The sequence below is a fragment of the Gymnodraco acuticeps genome, unplaced genomic scaffold (genome assembly GCF_902827175.1).
Source record: "Gymnodraco acuticeps unplaced genomic scaffold, fGymAcu1.1, whole genome shotgun sequence".
In the NCBI taxonomy this organism is placed as follows: Eukaryota; Metazoa; Chordata; class Actinopteri; order Perciformes; family Bathydraconidae; genus Gymnodraco; species Gymnodraco acuticeps.
In genome coordinates, this window is record NW_022990502.1 from 2,568,057 (window position 1) to 2,592,455 (window position 24,399).

Consider the following 24,399-nt stretch of genomic DNA (forward strand, 5'->3'; position numbering starts at 1 on the left):
TATCATCATGACAGTTGCTCAGCCAATGAATTATATTGTATCATTTACTCTGTGGGTCTGCTCTATCGGAGTTTGAGAATTGTTACCCTTTTTTAAATGTTGATCTATCTCTTTTGAGACTTCATGGACTGGAATACTGAAGCTTTATAAATAAATGTGATGTGCTTTTACTCTTCAGTATCACTGGTTGATCATGTTCTCTTCCCCTGGTCCAGCAGTGTGACCCGGCCCCTGTGGAGGACGTATCCAGCCCCTTACCTGACGCAGACTTCCTGACCCTTCCCCTGCCCGAGAACCTCGACAACACCGCCCCTTTGCAGCCGCTGGACCTCAACGAGAACGAGGACCTGCCCACCGAATTAAGCGACTCATCCGACACGCATGATGAAGGTGAGTCATTTCACCCTGCCTCGTAAAAAGAAATCAACAATTCACTTAAGACAGTTCATTCCCAGGGGTTTTTTCTCTATCAAAGTCCATTTCTCATATGTTTATCTGATTAGTTTGAACCGTAGTCTCACACAGAAATATTGTTTATGCAGGTGAGGTCCAGGCTTTCCACGAGGACCTGGGTGGCCGGCAGTTCATCAACGAAGTGTACAAGTTTGGTGTGGACAAGATGTATGACTTACTCTTCACTGAGTCTGACTTCATGAGGGACTTTCGGGAGCAGAGGAGATTCTCAGGTAAAGTCAGGGGCATCTCCACCAGTGTCACGCTATTACATCAAGACAGAATCTGAAGTTACAAAAAAGTCAACAACCTAAACAAAAGGAAGGGCCTCAGTTCTTCATAACAGTTAGTAGTTGAAGACATGTATTCTTAACATGGATATATCACTGATTTTTACAGAACATTAACAGGATTGTATACATTAAGATTCAAGATGCATTTAGTGTCTATCTAAAACACAGGAATGCGCAATGCAAGAAGTGATCCCTTTACGAAATACGAAATCACAAAACCAAACTTTGTGTAATGAGTGCTGAGGATTACTTCAGGGCAGGGTTTCCGTTAGCCGGTAATTACCGGTTTTTAGCTGGTAACATTTATTAAAAACCGGTCAATTCAAAACCTGCCGGTCAACATGTCTGGTAATAATTAGGGAGGCTCCGATAGATCGGCCGCCGGTCATTATCGGCCGATATTCACTCTTAATAGTTTGATCGGTGCTCTCTATAAAGGCCGATCAGGAGAGCTGGATCTGATCGATATGGACATAAACGCGAGTGAAGTATAACCGGACACGCGAGAGAGATCAGATCAGCTGCTGAGTCAGACCGAGACACGCAGCTCTGCATAATCACCTGAAGCCCCGCCCTCTGTTTAGCTGCATGAGAAACTGACGGGCTGTCAGGAGAGAGGGAGGGAGAGGGGAAAAGAGAGGATCCGTTTCTCCCGTGTTATTATTCAAAGTTAATATAAACTTTTGAATAATGTACGTTATCTACTACAAGTAGTTTGTTTGAATGTAATAATTATGTTGTTTGTGGAATAATTTATTGAAAAATTAATCTGAATTTTTCGATCTGTTACGATTATAAACTGAAGCAATATAAAAATGAGCCCCGTGAACAGAGTTTTAAACTGAAGCATATCTGCTCATAGTCCGGTAATTACCTGCTAACGGAAACTCTGCTACACAACTCTTATTATTATTATTGAAATATGACCGGTAATTTTCAAATGTGTCCGGTAAAATAAATTCTGCCCGGACATTTGACCGGCAAGAAAAAATCCTAGCGGAAACCCTGCTTCAGGGGTAGTCTGACTCTGAAATGAAGCTGCTCTCTAGTCTGATGGTTCGACTGCAGAAACGTCTACATTGTTTAGCAGAAGGAAGTGGGATGAAAGGTTGTTACTGGGGTTGGTTCTTTAAATATCTCTCTTGGGATTTGAGATAGGCACTAAAAAAAAACTATTATCACTGATGCCGTGCAGATTGGTCCCAACATACCCTGTCTACCAGGAGCCCTCGTGTCCTGGGCCGTGCACAGTGCTGGAATTGGGCCGGTACTCACCGGTACGCAGTACCGGCACTTCTGGTTCTGACCCATGGAGTACCGGCACTTCTTGCTCAGTACCGGCATGCTGGCGGTACTCCGGTACTCATGCACCGTGCCAGTACTCAACACTCTCCCGCCGTTCTTATTATACATCCATATATATATATATACAGCCGCCCGGTACTCAGTAGATGCGTCATGAGGTGCTGAACGGACATTCTCATCGCTCTAACCGCTGGAGTTTCACAGCGGCTGTCAGCTGTTTACTCCTGTCATTCAAACAGGACGTGCTGGAGAGGGGGCGGGGTTTATCTTCTCCATGTAAATACTGTGGTGGAAACGACTATGTCAAAATTAACCGATTTGACCGTGATTTAATAGTAATACACGTTTCAAAATAATAATAATAATAATGCCGAAGTAACAACATACTGAAAACTGTTAGTAAAACCATGTTTTAATGCTTTACAATTTACATACCTAGATGCACGTGTGTTGTGTTTATGCAGTGCAACTCCCACCCAGTGGGTGGCTATGTAGAGTGATAGAACAGAGCAGGCACGCCCCCGAGAGAAGGAAAGCAAGTCACGTCACAAATTAGCATTTCTAAAATGTTAGCGTGGATTAATAAAAGTGCAAAAAGACAGCGGTTGTCGCCGGAAGAAACTTCAAATACAGAGAATGCTGTGCCTGTGTTGGAAATTGTGTCTGATGGGGAGCTTTCTTTGGTTGATCCTCCTGCTCCAAGTTCTAGTGCATTAGCATTAGCACTAGCTCCGCCGCCTCCTCCAGAGCCTCTAACGTTAGCTGCTGCTGGCTCAACTGCCACCACCAACACCGGGCAAAGCGATGCACCTGACTGCTGGACAACGGACCAGGTGCAATATTTTTGCAAGACCAATGCATGGCTCCTTCTTAAAGATAAGAAGCTAAGATGTCGGATATGCAGAGATGTCAAATCTTTGGGAATACACACTGGACAAGGACTGAAACTGTCAACTGAATGGGGTGAGTGTGCAGTGTCTCATTTCGGTGTTGACAAGGGCGAACAACAAGCTAGCCTGAGAAAAAAAATCAAAGAACATAAAGAATCACAAGCCCATGTAAAAGCTGCTGACATCCTTACATCTGCTTCACGTGAAACTATTCAACATCAAGTGCAGTCTATGCATAAATCTGAATTAGACACCACTATCAGAGTTTTTCGAACGGCATATAAAATTGGCAAACATAGCCGGCCATTCACAGACATGCCAATTGATTTGAATGTACAGAAACTGAATGGGCTGAACGTGGGCAGGGTTTTGCACTCCAATAAAACCTGTGGCGAAATCATCGACCACATAGCTCATGAGCTGAAGAAAAAAATGGCAAAAGACATTACAGAAAACCAAAGAAAACTCTGTGTTTTGGTCGATGAATATACCACTATTAGTGGTAAAACGGTGCTTGTTGTGTGTCTACGCTCAGCATTAGCTGATGCTGAGCCCGAAACGTTTTTTTGGGAGCTGATCGAGTTGGATGGAACAACGGCTGATGACATCACAAAGGCGTTAATGGAGTGTCTTGGAAGAGATTTTAACGAGGACTTTTTAGGTCAGTATTTCGTTTCTTTTGCATGTGATGGGGCTTCAGTCATGCTAGGGAAGAGAACAGGCGTTGCTACCCAGTTGTGTAGTAAATTCCCAAGCCTGTTTGTGTGGCACTGCTCCAATCATCGTCTAGAGCTGGCAGTTGGGGATGTGGTCAAGGAGGTCTCAGGGCTCAATCATTTCCAGATCTTTTTTGACAAACTCTATTCCTTGTTCCATGCCTCCCCCAAAAATCAGAGGCAGTTAGCGCAGTGTGCGCAAGCAGTCGGACAGCGTCTCCTGGTGATAGGGCGTGTTTTGTCCATCCGCTGGGTGGCTTCAAGTGAAAGGAGCGTCAGAGCAGTCTGTGAAAACTACCGAGTGCTTCATGATCACTTCACAAATGCTGCAAACGACACGAGCAGGGATTCCAGAGACAGAGCAAAGTACAAGGGCCTGGATGATGTGCTCACATCTGCAACGTTTGTCAGCAATCTGGGACTGATGTACAATGCGCTCACAGAGCTCAGCGACCTCTCTCGGCAACTCCAAAAAAGAGAGATGACACTGCCTACAGCAGATAGGCTCTTAACTCGAGAAATACGAGTTTTTGAATCCATGGTCACCATGCCTGGCCCACACATGACTACAGTTCATACAGCTCTAGCTGAGAAGTCCTTCAAGGGTGTTGCCCTGTGTGAGAATGGCAGGCTTGTACAGATTCATGCAGGTCAGTTTTTCCGCAGTATGGTAGAGAATCTGAGACACAGAATGACTTCCACAACCTCCTCTCATGTCAGCACAAGAGAAATCCCATTACATGGCCGGGAGGCCCGGGACAATCAGCTAATCCAGGACATGAAAGTTATCCATCCTGGAAGTTGGCCTGAAGAGGAGTTAGACGTACAGTATGGGGACGTAGAGGTGCTACGTTTGTGCGAAGTGCTGAAAGTGGACAGAAGAGAGACTGTTCAGGGCTTTCGCGAATACAAGGAAACCAGGGCATCCCGTACACCTGCTGCCATGGAGCCTCTACTGAAAGCAGTCCGAACCATCGCTGTCTCCACTAGTGAGTGTGAGCGGGCATTCAGCTGCATGAACGATATCCTTACTGCAAAAAGGAATGCTCTCTCTGTCAGCCGACTGTCCAGCCTGGTTTTCATTAAATGTAATGGACCATCACTAGGACAGTTCAATCCGGAACAGTATGTGAGGTCCTGGCTGGCAAAGGGAAGGAGAAGTGCTGATGAAAGAGCCTGTCCAGCTCCAGCCCCTGATACTGATGTCCCCAAGGCCTTCTGGAGCCTTTTCTAACAATGTGAAGTATATTGCAAAGCAGCTCACCCAGTGAGAAGACTTTTGGCATAATGTGCCGATTTGTACAGATCCTGGAGATAGAAGGACTTCAGACCAACCAGGGAGTTATCTGATCAGCTTGGTGTTCAATGTAACTCTTTACCATGGCTCAGACTTTGTTACTTGCAGTTACAGTTTCTCATTTTAGATTGTGCACAATTTGCATTTGTTTTTACATGTTCTTTGTTCATGCTCTTTATCATTTTTCTGAGTTGGAAAGTTAGATTGCATCATAGTTTACTTTATACATATTTGTATTCTTCAGTGGTGAAGTATATTGCAAAGCAGCTCAGCCATGTGAGAAGACTTTTGGCACTTTTTCGTTTTTTCGTTTTCTGAGTTGGAAAGTTAGATTGCATTCAAAATGTACAGAAATACTTAATTTTGTTAAAGCTTTTTATAAAAAATGCTTCTGACCAGAGCTTTGTTTCCTTGTCATTAATGTTGAACACCACCAGAGGGGCTCTCACCTGAAAGGTCTCTGCTTCATGTGTCTTCAGCAGAAGATCTAGACTTTGATTGCTATATTTTCAGTTAATATTGACCTTACTGAGCTTTAGCCATATCCGCTGCCTATCATAAAAAATGTTAAGTACAGTGAACCTTTCTAAAATATACAGTAGTAAAGAGACAAACCCACCAACATTATAGTAGCCAAATTCTTGTTTGTGGGCTGTATATATAAAATTGACTTGAAAAAGTTGCTGATTTTAGAGTACTGGCACCTTTTTCATTCCAATTCAAGCACTGGCCGTGCACATCCTGTGTTTGTAATGTTTCCAGTCAGAATGCTTTTTATTGCCACTCTGTGAAAGTAAAGACGAGAACTTGGCATGGTATTTTTTCTTTAGTTTCCTTGTAAACTGGTGAGTGATGTTAAGGAAATCCACAATCTACAGAATGATCTCCATGTTGGGGTAGAGTTGTGGGTGTGGGTGTGCGGTGGGGGCTGAACATACAGCCCTTCAGTGCTCTGGTGAGAACAAGAGAAGAAGATTACCAATTCAGACTGACTGGGCTTTGTTGCCAATGGGGGAGATTGTATTACGGTTGTTTTGCTAAAACTGAGCTGAAATAAACAGATTTGATGCCTCTGCATTTTAGCCTGTGCTATTCTGGATATTTTCCAACAAATCTTAAGTGATAGCTCCTCAGTCTTTACTAATGCTACCCCTTTCCCTTATTGATGCCAGCTTTCAGTTCCAACCCTTCAATGCTGTATTTCTGCTGTGTTTCTTTGTTGGCTCTGAACAGGGCCGTCTCCGCTTCCCTTATTGTGATGTTGATGGTTGTGTTTCTATCGTAGGCAATGAATGCAGCAAAAAGATAACATATTGAAACAAAGATGTTTTAAGAAATACCCCAGATTGCTGGTTATATTTGATTTGATATAACATAATTACCAATTTCAAAAAATGTTCTGCATCAAAATAAATACCGTAAAAGTGAAAAATGAAGGAATGCATTGTTAGGGCTGAACTTAAATCTCTTTAAACGACTATAAGCCCTCTGTTTTTCTAAATATGAAATGGCATATTGTGCTCAGTAGTGATGTGAACCATGATTGAGAAATTGTGACCTTCTATATTTTTGAAGCTGATTTTAAACAGTTTTTCTGTGTAATTCTACAACTGACTGTTCATCAGCCGAAGTGTGTGAAGTGAAATGTACGTGTTTTTATCATACAAACAAAACAGATAGATTAGATATGTAGCCGTGCTCAAAAACTTCTCAGGGTCCCTTGAAGTTTAATTTTCAGATGTTCTCCTGCAGATGTGGTGTATCACACGTGGAGGACAGAGGAGGACGGTAACCAGTCAAAAGAGATCATGTATACCATCGCCCTGAACAATCCCCTGGCTCCAAAGACAGCCACGGTCACTGAGACACAGGTGAGGACTGAGGAGCAGCCTATAGTCCCTGAAGGTCTCACTTGAATGGTTTATTCATTGTGAAAATGTGTGCTGTGTGAGTTCAGACTCTGTACAAGGCCAGCCAGGAGAGCGAGTGCTACATCATCGATGCAGAGGTGATCGCCCACGATGTTCCCTACCACGACTACTTCTACACCCTCAACCGCTACATGCTCACCAGAGTAGCCAAGAACAGGTGTCGTCTTAGGTACTGAACATATTTACTCTCATATGTGTTTCACTGACAAAGAGAAGTGTGCTTCCCTCAAGGGCCAAGTGCTGAGTTAATGCATTACAACAAAACTAAAGCACTTTCACTGTGATCCATTTCAGGTGAATATTTTAGAACATGCAGAAATGCTATAATACATATGTGTGTGTGTATCCTGCAGGGTGTCAACAGAGCTTCGGTACAGGAAGCACCCATGGGGGCTTGTCAAGGGCTTCATTGAGAGGAACTTCTGGAGTGGCCTGAATGAGTACTTCAGACACTTAGGTTAGCACAACACAAACAAGATTTTACAAATAACTCTGGTCTTTTTGAACCTTCGTCTTATCCCTTTGTATTGTGTTTGTGGTTAACACTGTTGCTTACTGTATAGTAAGTATATTTTGGTCAATTTGGCTTTTTTCTTTAAGCTGATTTTAAGGACATTTTTGTTATAAACCAATAGAACAGCTGTACAAGAGAGCTATCAAGGTGTTTGACAGAAAGCCACATTCATACCACCACTGTACCATCGTTGAAAAACACAATTTCTTAAGTTTTGACAATTTTAAGTCTTTTAAAAATATGTACTTTATTTATAAATGTTTACATGGACTGCCCCCCCCCTCCCTAAGGGGAATTCATTCACAAAAAAGACACTGGACGCTGCACTAGGTCAGAAACCAGAGAAGACTGTGAGGTCTGCCGTAGACGGACCACTTTTGGACAAAATGTCCTCTAATTAAAGGCAGCTCGTTGTGGAATAGCCTCCCAACTGAGATACGGGATTGTCCCACTCTCAATAGCTTCAACCGTCAACTCAAAGCATGGTTGAGAAACAACCAGACGTGCAATCACCGCTAAATGCACTTTAACACAGGGGTATCTCCTCTTGCACTTTATGTAGCTCTTGTATCTTCTCTTGCACTGTATATGTTGTTGCTGCTAGATTGTACTGCCATGTGGTAAATACTTGTGTATGCTGCTCTTGCTCTTTTGCACCTTTTGCATATCATGTATTTTGTTTTTGCTATGTTTGTAAAATGTAATTTTCTTAAATGTTTTATGTGAGGGACTGCGGATGTAAATTAGCTCAAAGCTAAATCTGGCACCGTTACGCTTGACACATTTGAATGTTTTAAGTGTTCATTACTGTGCTTTGTCCCTGCCAAATAAACCATTAATTAAATAGTAGTAGATATTTAGCTAGCTAGTTCGATGTTTGAATGTGAAAGAGCTACAGAGTATGGGGGAGGGAAGAGGAAAATGTTTTGGCATGTCGCTTTTTATGATTGTGTAAAGTTGACAAAAGTCATAATGATTCATCTGATTGTGTTTAAGTCATGTGACTCAAGTCAAATTGCAGCTTATTTTGCCAGAAGAAATGGTCAAATCGTTTTCTAAATTAAGATGGAATAAAAAACTAAACCAAATACCGACTCTCACTGAAACCTTAGCCTCTCATTCTCTCTCTGGTGTATTTCTTCTAGAGTTGGCGCTGAGTAAGCTGGATGTGATGTTGATGGAACCTCACAGACAGTCACCTAAAACCAAGGCTCTGAGGATGTGTACCAGCCGCCGGAGGAAACGGATACTAGTCCATCACCTCAGAGCTCCGGGGAACATGGACAAGGCTTTGAGCCCCGTCAGCACTCCTGAGAACGAGGAGGACGAAGACATCCACCTCACCAAACACGTGGCAGGCCAGCCCTTCAGAGGCCACCAGCTAATCTGTGGTCAGTGAAGCACTGTAGAACTGACATGACAAGATAAGAAATGTGGCCTCCTTGTGCATTTCAGAGAAAAAAGTCTACACATGATAATCTTAATTTATTTTTATTTTTATTTTTTTGTATTCTCCGGTAGGTTCCACACAGACCAGACACATACCTGACTCTCCAGGTGGTTTTGCACTCTACAACTTCTCCAAACTCCTGCTTCTCATCGGCCTTGTGTGAGTTACAGCATTTATTGTCCCTGTTTGGTGACAGACAAATGTTTCATAACATATGACCGACAGAAAACTCCAACTGCAATCATCTCCAAAATAAATGTTTTCCATTTACTGATCAATAAATGCTTTTACGATTAAGACTGCAATCACTTTTCTGTCCCCTGTTTGGACGAAATGCCCTTCCAATTGCTTTGTGCAAAAAAGCATACAAAAACAGAAAGTCATTTTTGCTTGATTAAATACTTGAATGAGTGGTTGATTATCTGAATGTATGTCAATGAATTGTCTGTCATTTGGCAGAACGTTACTTCCACTAAGACAAAGCCAATGTCTTATCAGGGTTGATATTTGCATTCTATCACATCTCATGGTAATTGTAATAATCTACCAGGAATATTTGAGGATGTTCTCTGTCTTTCTTCTTTATTTTTGTTTTGTTTCATTCTTTTGTAATCCCCCTGTTCTCTCTGTTCTTGTCTTTAATTGCATCCCATAGGATCTCTATAAGGTATTTCTATTCCTGCCATGGCCCTGATTCCTTTCAGTAAATGGCATGTGATGTGGAAGATGAGGCTCTGTTTCACAGTCTGTGTTTTCTCTCCTTCTCTCTGTGTAGCCTGGTACTGCTGGTGGTTCTCAATGTCATGCTGTTCTACAAGCTGTGGATGCTGGAGTACACCACTCAGAGACTCGCTGCATCGCAGGGACTGAGACCTGATGAAAGGTAAACATGGACATAGGGAAAGGAATCACTTTTTCTGGTTATGCATGTGTGTGCATTATTCTGTTGCTTCAGATCCTTGGAATGCAAAGGTACATATCAGCATCAAATCTCATGTATAAATCCCATTATGAAAATGTTTGTATTTCTTTGACAGAGAAGCCCATTGCAAGTCACCCAGCAGTTTACACTATACCAGAATGACTAGGGTTCAAGGAAAGCCTGAGCCAGCCCTAACTTTAAGCTTCATCAAAGAGGAGAGTCTTCAGCCGGCTCATACAGTAAATGCTGGGAGGGTGTCACCCCCCAGTCACACACAGGAACAGGAGCTTGATAGCTGAATGCTCTGGCCATTGTACTTTTGGAGACTCTATGAACAACAAGGAACAATGCATTCTGTGATCACAGTGCTCTAGTAATAGGGTATTATTAGCTCTTTGAGATAAGATGGTGCCAGACCCTTAACATAAGGGCCTTGTTTGTGAAGAGAAGGATTTTAGGCCCCGGCCACACGAGGACGAAACGGCTAAACGCATAGGATTAACGCAAACGCAATCGCAAAAAAGCTTCTGTCCACACGCAATATTCACCGGATAGTGTCTGTCCCATGGATGTATAATAAGAACTGGATACAGCGTGGGAGGCGGGGCCTCATTCATTCCTATGAGAGTTGCTCATTAGCGCATGATGATAAAATGGCCCAACTTTTGAGAGAGTGAAACGTCACAGATTACCCGGCATGCCTGAGAAGTACCCGTATGTGCGCTCATAGCGCATGCGCAACTTTACCAAAATGCTCGTTCAGATCAAGCACGTCAATTTGCGTACACGTAACAGCACCGTGCGTTCATGACAGCATGGTAATGATTTGTTATTATGATGGATTTGATATTAACGAGGTGGCAGTTAGCAGCTAGCGGCTAGCTAGTCATTATGCTAATGTACACATATTGTGTGTTTTTAGAATGTACTTACATTACGCTGTAACAGGATCTAGTGATATCCAAGAAACAGAGCTTCATTTAGCATGAAAGAATGATTGTACTGTATATATATATATATATATATATATATATATATATGTATACTTATAATAATAAGTAATATTAACTTTATTTAATACAACATTTACGGTACAAGATTTAATCATACAGCCCATGTAGTATGATAATGAATTACAGCAAACATGTGCAATATATCCATTATTACAGCTCCGTGGGATGGCAGTAAGACGATATGGGTCCGTTCTTATTGTGCATCCATGGGTAAAGATAAACGCAACTCACATTGGTTTCTCAAACAGCATCTCTGTAAACTACGTGTATTGTATTCACTGAATGTCACTCTCTGCCTTTAACAGCTCGTTGTAGCTCCAATAGATCCAGCCCCCACCCTTCCTGTGAGCACAGTGTGCTCTGATTGGTCGGGACACGTAACTTGAACGTGGCGGGCGGCGCGGTCCCGTGGGTTAGATGCGCGTTCATAATGCAAGGGAAATAACTCTCAGAATAATGTTATTAGCACATTATTACAACTTGAGGAACAAATGTTTTTAATAAGGGCTATACAAGTGTTCATACTGGGTAGTTTATTTAGTTTAAAAAAAAGTATCCAACGATTTACAGACCACTCTTTCCCCATGTAAGTCAATGGGAAAAAGTGTTTCCGGGCCTGGCAACCAAACGGAAGTGTAGTACCGCCGTTTGGCCAGCACGAATATTTTCATCTGAGTCCGGCGCACTTCCTGGGGGCTTGGTCTGTCCACACGAGACAGCTCCGTTTAGCTCCTGTCACTACCCGATCTGCAGCTCTGCCCGATCTGCAGTGCGCATGTGCGAGATGGTCCGCCATATTGGACAACTCCGGACGGCAACCCAAGATGGACACTTGACACAGTGGCTTTTAGCAAAGCTCAAAAAGAAAACTCGAGAGAGATGAGTTATTGTTACGGCCCGTCTACACTACAGGCATCAAAAAATCTTGAAGCTGGGCGTGTCTGAGGCTTGGCGATTGTTTGCGACCAACAACCAATCACATGAATCTCCTGCCCCCGACATACAAAGCAATAGCAATGTTAAAACGAAGTAAACTGGATATAAAATCCCCAAACAGGCAAAAACCTACCAGTTTCACCCACTGTCTCTGCCACCTCCCTCCATGCCTCGCTCCTCCGGTTTGTATCCCGGTAGATGAACAGAGACTGATCATACAGCACCGGGTGATTCACTACCGCTATAATGAATTTTCCCTCCATTTTTTTTAATATGAGGAAATGACCTGCGTAGTCTCTCCCAGCAGCGGTTTGATTGGCTAGCGCTTGTACTGGCAGATTTGCATAAACGGGATTTAATTGGCTGACGCCAGCTTCGAGCAAGCATCGAGCCTCAAAAGTTGAACATTGTTCAACTTTTGACGCCGATAGACGCTCGTGATGCTTGCAACGCCTTGCCATGCTACCCACAATGCAGTTCGGCGAAGTTTGAAAATATCCTACGTCACCCCATTCAAATTAATGGGCGAAGCGTTGAAAGCATTTTTTGACGCCTGTAGTGTAGACGGGCCGTTATTACAACGTGATTTCACCATTATTTAACAACTCTTTTTATTGGATTCTTTTATTTGGGGTTAAGTACATTGTCAGAATAAGTGAGAAATGGATTTAACTTCTGTTAGACAGCTATCATACTGAATAAATATGTACTGTGAATGTATGCAAACATGTATGGCATATGGCTGTCTAGCAGAAGTTAAATCCATTTCTCACTTATTCTGACAATGTACTTAACCCCAAATAAAAGAACCCAATAAAAAGAGTTGTTAAATAATAGTGAAGTCACGTTGTAATAACAATAACTCATCTCTCTCGAGTTTTCTTTTTGAGCTTTGCTAAAAGCCACTGTGTCAAGTGTCCATCTTGGGTTGCCGTCCGGATATGGCGGACCATCTCGCACATGCGCAGTACCGATCGGGCAGGGGGACGGATCGGGTAGTGACAGCTCCAACCGCTGGAGAAGCTGCAGTACATATGCCGAGCCTGTAGTGGCGCTGTAACTTCCTCCACAAAAGCAGCGAAGAAGCATGGTTGTCATGGTTGCCCTTCTGTTTATTCTCCGCGGTGGGGGCCGAGCAAACCGGGCAGAGTTTTTCGCCAGTCAATGTGTATTCAAGTTTAAATCTTCCGGACGAAATTATAAAAGTGCCGGTCAAAGGTCTTCTTTGTTATTTATTGAGCTTTAAAACAAATGAATAACGAATCTCTCTTCGGACAGCGTCAGTGTCTGTTTCATGCAGCAGCTGATCCAGTAATGAGTGACCCGGCCGACAGTAAAAATAAACATATTTATAACTAGTTTAGGTAGTTTGAGAGGTGTCTCCATCCTGTCAGATTAGACTTCATCGCGTTTATGTCCATATCGAGAGAAAGATAAATAATCTGAATTCAGTTTGCAGTTTACTTTGACGCGGGGGTGAGCAGCAGAGGTGGGGAGAGGCGGGGCTATTGCGTCATCATTATAAGAAAATGATCGTATAGGGCGTACACACGGAGCCGTTGGACCCCCCAGAGCGTTGCGTATGCTGTTCTATCCACCTTGGGACCCGTTATCGTTTCCGCAGTCGTTTAGTGCCGTATTCGGTCGTCCTCTTGTGGCCGAACGGTCTATATGACGCTAAACAGTAACGCAAACGACCGTTTTCGTCCTCGTGTGGCCGGGGCCTTAAATACCAGTAAGAGCGCAGCTAATAAGTGATAACGTGCCGAATCTCCAAATGTTTTGCTTCAGCCTCATTTCAATTTTAATTGAGAAAATATATCACATGATTTTACGATCTGAGCCTGAAAAACAGGTTTTTTAAATCCTCAATCTGGCCCTTTCTGGCTCCTCCTCAGACGGTCATTTCTTCTTTCTTTTGTTAAGGTAAAGTCCAGATTTCTGTGTGTCTCATTCCTAATCTTTGTTTGATTCCATCTGATAAAATGATAGATTTTCTTATACAGAGTCCAGCCAAGTCCATCTTTACGGTCAACACTTTTCTACCTGTGTCTCACCAGCGGAGCTCCGGACACCCAGCTGGAATGGGTGCAGCTCACGGACTCCCAGCAGCGCGACGATGAAGAGGATCTCCAGAAGTGGAAGGAGATAATCAGATCCTCAGTGGTGCAGCTCGATAAGGTGAGAGAGCAGGTCAAACTAAAATACTGCACCATAAAAAAGAAAACGTTCCCAGGATAATACAACAACAAAACCCTTAGTTATTATTAGGTTGTTCAGAGATTTTGAAGTGGGGTTTCATGAGGTATGTACAGTCCCTGCAGTCAGCATGTCCACAGTTTGGAAACACAGAGATGGAGCTGTGCAATGTACTGAAGTGTACATATTTTAACCCAAAATAAATCTATTTAGGTCTAATTGTATGATTTATTTAAAATATTTTCACAGCCAGTGTTCATCCATTTATGCACTCACCAAAGCTACCAGACTCCTTTGACAACAATAACAATGTTACCTTGCAGAACACGTCAGTTTCTCACCCTCTAAAACACCAAAATCACACAAGGACACAAACAATCTGAGCGGTCCAGACCAGCAGAATGACTATTGTGTAAATAGTTGGCCTTTATTTTGGGATATAAAATATTTTGCTCATGCCCCCATACACAGCATTGCAATGTGTTGCCCCCCTGCCCATTCCCCTGTCTGTATTCCCTGACTACAAAATAGTACAAAAGATATACAACCACAATTCTAAAATTCAAAACTATGCCTAGAATGTTTTTTGTAGAAAAGTTATGTTTTGGTTTGAGTACAAATAACTTCACTTAAGATATCCTCTAAATGCTAAACATTATAAATAAAACAAGTGTACAGCAGTGTAGTATTTTGATGAACAGAGGCTGAGTCGCTCACCAGGCAGCTGTTCATTTATGGAGGGAAGACTGAAGCAGAGCTCTGTTTCCATCAGCCATAAACAGAAGATCTCTCCCTCCATCAAAGCTCTTTACTCCAGAAACAATGTTTAGGGACAGAGACATTTGACTGGAGACTACTGTAGCTCCAGCCCTTTATTTACAACACACTGTATGAGGTTAAGCTGCTTCAGTTATCTGTCTCAGGCGCGTCCTATAGAACAGATACACTGCTGGTACAATTAATCCAGCAACAGATGTAGTTGCAATAATATTTGGCCACATTCCGTTTTTTGCAGGATGTGACATACCTATTATATCAAAATGTTTAGTTGCTGTTGTCACTTCCTATATTTCCAAATGTGTCCATTCTCGTGTGGATTGTACACTGAAAAAACGGAAACGTGGACCTTAATTAAATGTTTTATGTCAATAAATGACACATAATTGTATAAGGTTAGTTGAAACATCCTCTTTTTTATTTAAATGTGTCAGTAATGTAATGTCTCAGTTCTTCCATTTTTTTATATTCAGATTTTCTGACTCATTTTCTCCTGCCTTTTCATCCAGATAAAAGACTCCCTTCTTCTTCTCCATAAAAGCATTGGCCTCAAGGACCACCCGCCACACCCTGAGTCTGAAAAAAGGAGAACCCAGAATAACTGATCGATAACGTCAAGGCATGCGGACATGATGTGCAATATTCATCCTACCTTTCTGAGCCCATGGAGGGAAGGTGGCCTTCAAAAGGCCCTGCTGGGTGTTCAGTCCGAGCTGCACCCCCCACTCAAGTGACCTCATCAGACCTGCGGGAGATGGGATTACACACTGCTCTGTCTCCAGAAGAGAGACAACATCTTTGGCAGGATTTGTCTGCAGCTTTCCTTCCATCTCGATCATCCACATTCCTTCTCTCCACGCGATGCTGCATCAAAACGTTTTGTTTTTTGTTCACATCCAGACACAGATCAGACTGACCCAAAGCATGCAACTTCTTCTCACTTCCGGTGCTTTGCCAATTGAGAATCCATATTGGAATTATATATGCATTCGCTTTCAGAGGTGCACAAACACATAGACATTTTCCTACCCTTCAAGGATCTCAAACAGCTGCTGTGTCTCTTTGTTGTATACCTTGAGAAACATGAAGAGAGACTTTAACTAATCCACAGCCTGCAGTATCAAAGCTACACTGGAAACCTGATCCTTGAATGAAGTGTATTATATCAACAGATTTCACATAACTGTATTAGGTTAGTTGAAAGCACTAATATTAAGTTTAAATAACTAATATTAGGTTCAACTTAATATTAATATCTTTCATCTAACCTAATAAAGTTATGTGTGATCTGTTGACATAATATATTTAATTCAATTCAACGTTTCAGTTCTTCAGTGTACACGGAATCAAAATGTAACCTCATACATTTGTGTGTGCGTGTGCGTGTGTGTGTGTGCGTGTGCGTGTGCGTGTGCGTGTGTGTGTGTGTGTGTGCGTGTGTGTGTGCGTGTGCGTGTGCGTGTGTGTGTGTGTGTGTGTGTGTGTGTGTGTGTGTGTGAGATTTGTTTGTAGTCAGGGATATTTTTACTGGGCATGCTGGGCAGATCGGGGCTGGTTCCCTGAGAGCTCATGCCATACTTTGTGATTTTATTTTATTTCGTATGTTTATGTGACTTTTATGGCATGCAGTATTCTGAGCTGTCGCTGGAGCATCGCTCTGCTAGCTGAGTGACGTGGTAATGCAGAGGGTTGCAAGCAGAGAGAATTCATGGAAAGAAAGCAGGGACTCTGAGGTCAGCGTGGCACAGCTCCTACTTTCCTAATGCGTTGCCAAGGAAACAAAGAAATGTTTTGTTCACAGCCAACCATTAATGTCATTCCAGTGTTTTAATGATTTACTCCAACACATCTCACTGCTTCATCACTGCCAAGGCTCACACGTCAACATGTTATCCTATTAAGGATAGTCACCGTTGTATAAGCCATGTCTGGGTGTTGCATCAATTCATATGTGATTGTAAGGCAAGGCAAGTTGATTTATATAGCACCTTTCAACACAAGGCAATTCAAAGTGTCATGTATTTGTTCTGTGGGTCTTAGTCATGAAGCAGACTGAATGTGAGATGCAGTGAAATGAAATATGTGCCATCCTTCTGCACTGTTCTTTATTTGCTTCACTTGTCATTTATGCTTGGTGTTTTGATTGACAAACATTTCTCAGTGGCAGAGATGATCTATAACAGAAATGATCTCAATGAATCCAGCAGCAGGCCCAAATGTAGTTGTTCAGTTTGAATTAAGAAATGCCCATAGTGGCCTGCAATGAAAACACATTAAATGAATGAATACATTTCATTTCACTTACATATAAGCTATATCCTCTCTCCTTGACTTTGGTTTTGTTTAGGAACATTTGGCTCTAATTGTTGATATTGACCTCCCAGTGGTTTCTGCTTCTGAGGAATGTTAGTCTCACTCAACAGGACGCTGTTTATCCTGTCAGTGTTCATATTATTTTGAGAAAATGTGTTCATGTCCCAGTTGGAAGACTCGTTTCAGAAATGTAATTAGTCACTGCAGTTATAACAATTTGTCTGATGATATATTCATGAATTTATTGATTAATCACACCCTTCTGGGAACAGTGTAATATGTGTGATGTCTTGCAAGACTTCCATGCCTTTATTTTTATAATACTGGTCCAACCTGTGAAAGTGTTTTATGACTCAAGGATGAGCGCCAAACTCTTCAATGTATGACAAATCTAATGGTAAGCAACATTTACTTTTGGTTTAAAATGTCAAATTTGAAGGTTGATATACAAGGAAAGCTCTTTCAGATGTTTGCTTTGTGCATTATTGAGTGATCGATGGAGAGAAAATAGTGAACGTATTATTTAAATGTCTTTTTATATCATTGGGGTTTGGTGAAAGGAAAAAAGGGAAATAGGTGCACCTCAAAACTTCTTTAATATTCTACCATTCTATGTACTAACACAATAATCTTCGCAGCAGCCTTGACATTAATAACTATAGGGACGTTTTTGCTGGATAAAGATTCTTCAAGCCCTTCCACAAAATATACTGTAGTACAAATATATCTGTACATCTACAGTATGTGGTTTGTTTCTACTAGATAAAGCAAAACATAAATCAGGACCATCAGGTGCATAAAAGATGATCGTTCTTAACAGATCGAACAGGTGAACTACAAATAGAGTACAGTTACGGTATGAATTCGTTTTGGGCAAATATTCAGATACAAGTGCAAACTTTTATTTTCATTTTTGAATCTTATGAACCACACATAAATGATGAATTCCCTATTTTCTCTCCATATCGTTTGACACTGCAAATGTAAGACTGTTAAATTAGGAGGTGCAATTTCATAACCTTATTTACTCCAAAGCCATGTTTAAAACAGTTTAAATGCATATGTTGAGATGATGTCATTTCACTTGTTAATGGGATATCTTGTAAAATACCACAGAAGTCACGTGGCTCCTCTACTGTATATACAATGCATGGCTATTCTATTAATGCTAGCGATTAAGATCATGTTGAACTCCATGCATCGACACTAGAGGTTTCAGTTTAGCGCAAGTAAACACTGGAGATGAGCCTGAAGAGTAGACACCCTGAGGTTTAATCACCAAGCGTCAGTCACAGTGAGGCCCATATGTGATATGTGACAAGTCTGTTTGTGCAATCAAAAACATCAATGAAAATGAACCAGCTGACATAAAAAAAATGTGACCTTTATTTATCCAGGTGTATCCCATTGAGATCATTGATCTCTTTTTCAAGGGAGACCTGCTTATAAACGAAGATGGTTTGATTGGGTATATTTCTTAAAGGAGCAGTGTAGCATTAGGGGGATCTCTTGGCAGCCATATATCATAGCATTCATGATCATGTTTTTTTAAGAGTTTAATCATGTGTTTTCTATGCTCTGTAATGTTTCTGTCTGAGGTATGGGGATCTAGGTTGCACTCTGCAAACTGACCACTAGATGTCACTAAAACCTACACACTGAACCTTTAGAGTCGAGTTTCCATGACATCACAGAATGCACCCTCAACTTTCAGCACTCCACACACACACGCACACAGCTGCAGTATCTCTTCATCCTGCCTTCAGTCATCTCACTTGGTTGTAAAGCGTTGTGTTCTCCTGTGTGTGCTTACAATATCTGACCTGTCGTCTGAAACCTATTTTGATCTGCATATATGAACAAAAAGTATTTATACAGATATAATAATGTAATGCATATTGTTGTGTAGAGTTATAGTACATATTATAAGGGCTCAAACTACGCTGGCAGTGGTTTGAGGATAAAAAAAAAGTTATTTTAAGGAAAAAAAAGTGATTCAAGACAGAGGAATGAATAAAAGTGCAAAACAATTAATGGATCAAGTGTGATTTTTTTCATTCGGTGATGTCAGATTTAGCTTTCAATACTAGAGCACTTATCTTTGACAAGGTTCTGAAATTGAACATGTTTAATTGATTATTAATAGTGTACAGATGTCCCATTAAATATAACATATTTGAGCTGTTCACACTCATAACCTATAGGTGGCATGCTTAGCTCTAAATATTCTTCTGTACAGAATGTCTTTCCAAAGCATAGGAAAAGATGACGCTGGTCACTGTTGTAAAGGAATCATCTGCCACAGGAAAAGGGGTTATGTATATTTATTGAAAGTACAAAGTGTATAAACATAATATATACAGTATATTCTGTAAACGCAGTATATCCATCAGTGCTGCACGAGAGAGGCACTTATTGACAACATCTTATCCCAAACTAGATATTTGATACTTATTATAGTGACAATTGCTATAATCTCAGTAATAACTCCGACAAACACACCACTGTGTGTGCCCTTACTCACAATATCAAATGATTGGGGGGAGGTTATGTTGTTATTTCCTTTTATATTTCAGATTTGTATTTCATTGTGCTTTCCATTTGCAATCAGAGCATGGAGTGCCCTCAGCAGATAGCATGTGTGTGTGTGTGTGTGTGTGTGTGTGTGTGTGTGTGTGTGTGTGTGTGTGTGTGTGTGTGTGTGCGTGCGTGTGTGTGTGCGCGCGCGTGCGTGTGTCATGCCTTCAGACTCCACCAACAGCTGTCCGAGTGAGCCTGCACAACAGAGACAGAGGTGAAGTCAGTTTGAGGTTGTAGATCCATCAGACTTAGCATGTTTGGCAGTGGGATGAAAGTGACCAACTGTATTACTGTTTAAATAGCACAGAACCGGTGTTTTATTTGTGTAATACTTTATGCTCAAATCCTAATATATGGAAGCAAACAAGAGACAGAAGTATTTGAATTTGATCAGACACCGAATTTATAGCATTGAAAATAATTACTTTGAAAATCATGAATCTGAATTTTGTTTGCTCCGAATTTATCTAGGTGAAATAAAAATGTAAAAATTCAAGTTAAAAAAATTCGAATGTTCAAATTCAGATCCCAAAAATTCAAGTGAAAAAAATTCGACGTCAAATATTTTGGTGTTTAAAATTCGATGTCAAAAAATTCGGTGTGTAAAATTCGACGTCAAAAATTGCGATGCAGCCTCATCCGGGCTACTCAGACAGGATAAGCAATCGAGCCCTAATGCAATCAAACCGACTTCTGGCCTATCAGAGCCAAGCGGCAAACCCCGGGACAGTGCGGTGAAGCCCAATGCTGCAAACTATAGGCGATGGATGCAGATGGGAGCAATTCCCGTAGACCCTATGTTAAAATGTCCAACTTAACATCAGAAAATGAACATGTTTCTAGCCTGGATCTACAAAAACATATTCTGTATATAGTTAGATTCCCCCTTCATGACAACGGGACTGCTGCTCCTAGCTCCTCTCTGCTAGCTCCGTTAGCTCCGTGATGCTACAGCGGCTCAGCGCATGAGGAGAACACTACTTGAACTCGGCAGTGTTTGTTGTGTTGGCTCCTGGTGGACTATTCGTCATGCAAATATAGGATTTATCTGCGGTTAAAACAGATCGTCCATGAATGCAGTTTCTTCGGTAAGTCAACCCTGCGTACTTTATGTTATGTTACTGGTGTTTTTATTAAGCTAACGTTAATGAATGTTTAGAGTTGGGGTAGCATTTGAGCAATCGTAGCTCCATCTGTGCTAACGATGCTATGCGTAGCATCCAAGAGTGTATAACATTAAGTGGGATGCTACTGTATACCAAAAGGCTTCTGTGCGAGGTTCCTAAAATAAGGTCATCCTTGTACGTTAGATAGTTAGTTTGCTATTTAGGTTACGCTATGCATTGTTAAGGTTCATTTAAATTCGCTATGCTCTACTATAGCATAAAATAGACTAGCTAACTTCAACGTATTGTTGAAGAGAGGCTTAGTGTATATTAAATCAACCTCACAATTAAATGTGTGTATCTTTAAAATATGAACGTCACATTTCAAGATAATAACGCTCCCTTAGATATTGTAATATGGTTTGTTGAACTGGAGTTATTTATTGCAGCTAACCGCCTATCCGACGAACGACCCAAACATTGTTGTTTTTAATATTATTACCAATGCCTCTTTTAATTGTATTATCATCACACTTGAGAAACAGCCTCATCGTGGCTGTAGAACGGAACATGTAACGTAATGCCTGCATTTAAGGATGATGAATAGCGTAGTCAATGCTTTAGTGACAAGGAAATGATTTGTTTAAATATTAGATATGACGTTATCTGTGACTTCAGTGGAAATTAAGCTTATCCATTGCATTGCATTTGTTCAATAGGTTTGTGTCTTACCCTTACGTGTGTGATGCATATGAATATGGCATATGAAAACAAATTAATTTGACTGACTCATGAGAAACACATCCAAAGTAACAGTAAAATAAAAAGGACCTACACAATAATACTCAATTAAACTGATACAGTATAAGGACTGTGATATCCAGCCATTTCTTAAGTATAACAATAAGATTATGACCTGTTTTTAAAAGAAGATAAAAAGTTGTTTGCATGTAAAGAAGTCTGTAAGCCACGCATGTAACTTTACATCTGTTTGTTCAAAGTGTCCTTAAGGTGATCCAGACAGGCTGGACCAGAGGAGGAGAGACAGATCTGGAGTCCTAGCAGCAGAGAACTTCAGCACGGATTCCAAGGTACACCTTTTTCATGCTTTACAAAGAATGCATAAAGTAATGACTCTAATACACTGATATACATGCCATTAAACATGACTGAGTGAATACTAGATCACCTACACATCAGTGATGTTGAGTGGACTTTCTTAGCAAAAGGTTACATTTACATTTTACCAAGCAACATCACTTTTTTGTTCAACTTTCACATTTCAATGTATTTAAGGCAAATATTATTGAACATAGTGAGAGCTGCGACCCTTTGTCTTTCAGTGAGACAACCGGACAGAGCAAGCTTCTACAGTTGCACTAAGTTTTGATAACAGTTAAATATTATTTTAATAATACATTTATTTCAATGTTGATGAATTTAGAACGGTTTATTCATAATCTGATTATCTTTGCAGTACCCTGTTGGATTTAAAAAACACATTAAAATAAAAAAATCATTATATTTATGAACAAACAAACACACCTCTTTCTTAAATAACACACTTGCTCTGCAATAATATGTTTTTTGATATTTCTGTTAGGAAAGGACAAGCCTGAGAGACAGGACTGCTTCACCATGTTCTCTTTCTCTGAGGGTCCAGAAGAACATCCAAGAGGGAAAGGAGAAGCTGATGTTATGAGATTTAAGAGCAGTACAGGACATTCACTAAGAGACACTTGTATTGTAACACAAAGACCTGCACACTGAATAGTTTTGTAGTCTAACAGGAACTTCATTTGTGTTGTTTTGTGTTTTACGTTGCACCTCAGAGACAGTGTGATTATTGTCAGGCCTATAAAGTTTGGCAAAAAAAAAACGTCAGCTGATCAAATGCATTTGCCTCACTTTGAGCTTCACATCACTTGTGCCTTGTACCGCAGAGTTTGCAACGTCATAAATAAATGGTGCCAATCTTCAGTCGGATGTGAATGTGTAATCTAACATTTTCAGCAAGAATAACGGACAAAAGGATTGCAAATATAATTTATTGAAATGTGAACTAAAAGTTATCAAGCATGAACCATCACCATTTTTTTTTTAAATAAAAACGAAATAATATACATAAGTTACACTAAATGTTAATCTGTTAATTGACAGGCTAGGCCTGTGCAGGTGGTAACAGCTATGCCCAGCATGGGCTAAGTTCTGTAGGTGCAGCTGGTGCAGGTCCTCCTCCATCAGGTCTGGTCCTCCTCCCTCAGGTCTGGTCCTTCTCCCTCAGGTCTGCAGGGTCTTTCCCTGCGAGGAGGGAAAGACCCTCAGCCCTCTCCGGCCAAAGCAACAGACAGGACGTTCATAAATCTGAGGTTTCCCCCAAAGTCTCTAATAATCCATCCTGTGAATATGAGAGGGGAACAAATAGTGTAATAGATGCTTTGGACAATAAGAAATATAAAGTTAACTGTTGAGTTGCTCAGTTTTTTAGATTGACAGGGTTTAATAACACAAAAAAAAGGAGAGAAATAAAGATTGGTCTTTCAATAAATTGTGTTGATTTTGTCTTTTGAATTGTTTGTCTGAAGTCAAGTAGCTAGAACTGTTACTTATAGTTTGAATTAGGGCTGTGCAATTAATCGTATTTTAATCGCGATTACGATTATGGCTTGCGACGATTATGAAAACAGCATAATTGACAAAATACGATTATTTTGCTGGGTGCGCTTCGCCCCACCCTAAAAGCCCACTCGGCCACGTGGGAGTGACATGTGTTGTGAGTGTTCAGCGCGAGCGAAGATGTCAGAACAAGAGCAGCAACTTGTTAAAAAGAAGGGTCAAACTATTTCCCACTATTTGCAAGTACTTTGGCTTTCAGGAGTCCGACGTGGAGCAAAATAAAGTACAGTGCAGGATTTGTTACCAGGTTGTGTTGGCACCACACGCTAACACAACCAATCTCTTTAATCATCTGAAATACAACCACAAAGTGCAATACGACCGGGCAGTAATACAACAAAAAGCAGATGCCGATCGACTTCATCCACCACATCATCACAGTCATCGATTCAGGACGCATTGTACAGAGCAACGGCCTACGCGACGAGCTCGCAGAGACACAGAGATATTACAGGTGCCATTACATTTCACATCGCTAAAGATATGTGCCCAGTTAGCACTGTTAGCAACCAGGGCTTTAAGCAACTTGTCAACACGTTGGACAAGCGTTACGCGATGCCGTCTCGGTATTATTTCAGCAGGTCTGCGCTGCCTGCGCTATGTGACAAATGCCGTGGGGAAGTTGAGAGAGATGTGGCTTCAGCTGACTACTTTGCTACCACAACGGACCTATGGTCTAGCCCAGGGGTGCCCAACCAGTCGATCGCGAGATGTGTCTAAAAATAGAACAACAATATTCTGTTTTATGTCCTGTAACATAATCTTCCTGTGCCAGAATAATGCACTTGAACGCATCAAAGCTTTGTGATTGGCCGGCGTCACCCCTGTGTCGGGGCGTGGCTGAGGGTCTTCAGTACAGGTGGTAATATCGTCACCTGCCTGCGCTCATCTCTGAAACCAGACCATGTAAACAGGCTGGTGTTTCTTGCAAAAAATCTTTAAGAGATGACACGAGCAGTCCTACCAGCATTTGCCATGGTGGCCTAAACATTTTTATTTGGTCTTAAATTGTAGTTCAACATTTATTT

At 41.2% G+C, this 24,399-nt stretch overlaps 1 protein-coding gene across 9 annotated transcripts in view; it reads left to right on the top strand.

Moving 5' to 3' along the window:
- gramd1ba (GRAM domain containing 1Ba) overlaps nucleotides 1–19,039 on the top strand; it is a 53,131-nt gene extending 34,092 nt beyond the window's left edge. For 4 of the 9 annotated variants that reach the window (XM_034226803.1, XM_034226805.1, XM_034226802.1 and 1 more), the window contains 11 exons: nucleotides 216–390; nucleotides 543–686; nucleotides 6,707–6,825; nucleotides 6,912–7,054; nucleotides 7,239–7,342; nucleotides 8,545–8,790; nucleotides 8,921–9,008; nucleotides 9,505–9,516; nucleotides 9,625–9,732; nucleotides 13,781–13,901; nucleotides 15,206–19,039. In XM_034226803.1, the coding sequence (XP_034082694.1) occupies nucleotides 216–390; nucleotides 543–686; nucleotides 6,707–6,825; nucleotides 6,912–7,054; nucleotides 7,239–7,342; nucleotides 8,545–8,790; nucleotides 8,921–9,008; nucleotides 9,505–9,516; nucleotides 9,625–9,732; nucleotides 13,781–13,901; nucleotides 15,206–15,301 (1,356 nt within the window). In that variant the 3' untranslated portion in view covers nucleotides 15,302–19,039. The remainder of the gene's footprint in view (nucleotides 1–215; nucleotides 391–542; nucleotides 687–6,706; nucleotides 6,826–6,911; nucleotides 7,055–7,238; nucleotides 7,343–8,544; nucleotides 8,791–8,920; nucleotides 9,009–9,504; nucleotides 9,517–9,624; nucleotides 9,733–13,780; nucleotides 13,902–15,205) is intronic. The other 5 variants (XM_034226800.1, XM_034226804.1, XM_034226806.1 and 2 more) reach the window with 4 other exon arrangements.
- Nucleotides 19,040–24,399: the final 5,360 nt, after the last annotated feature.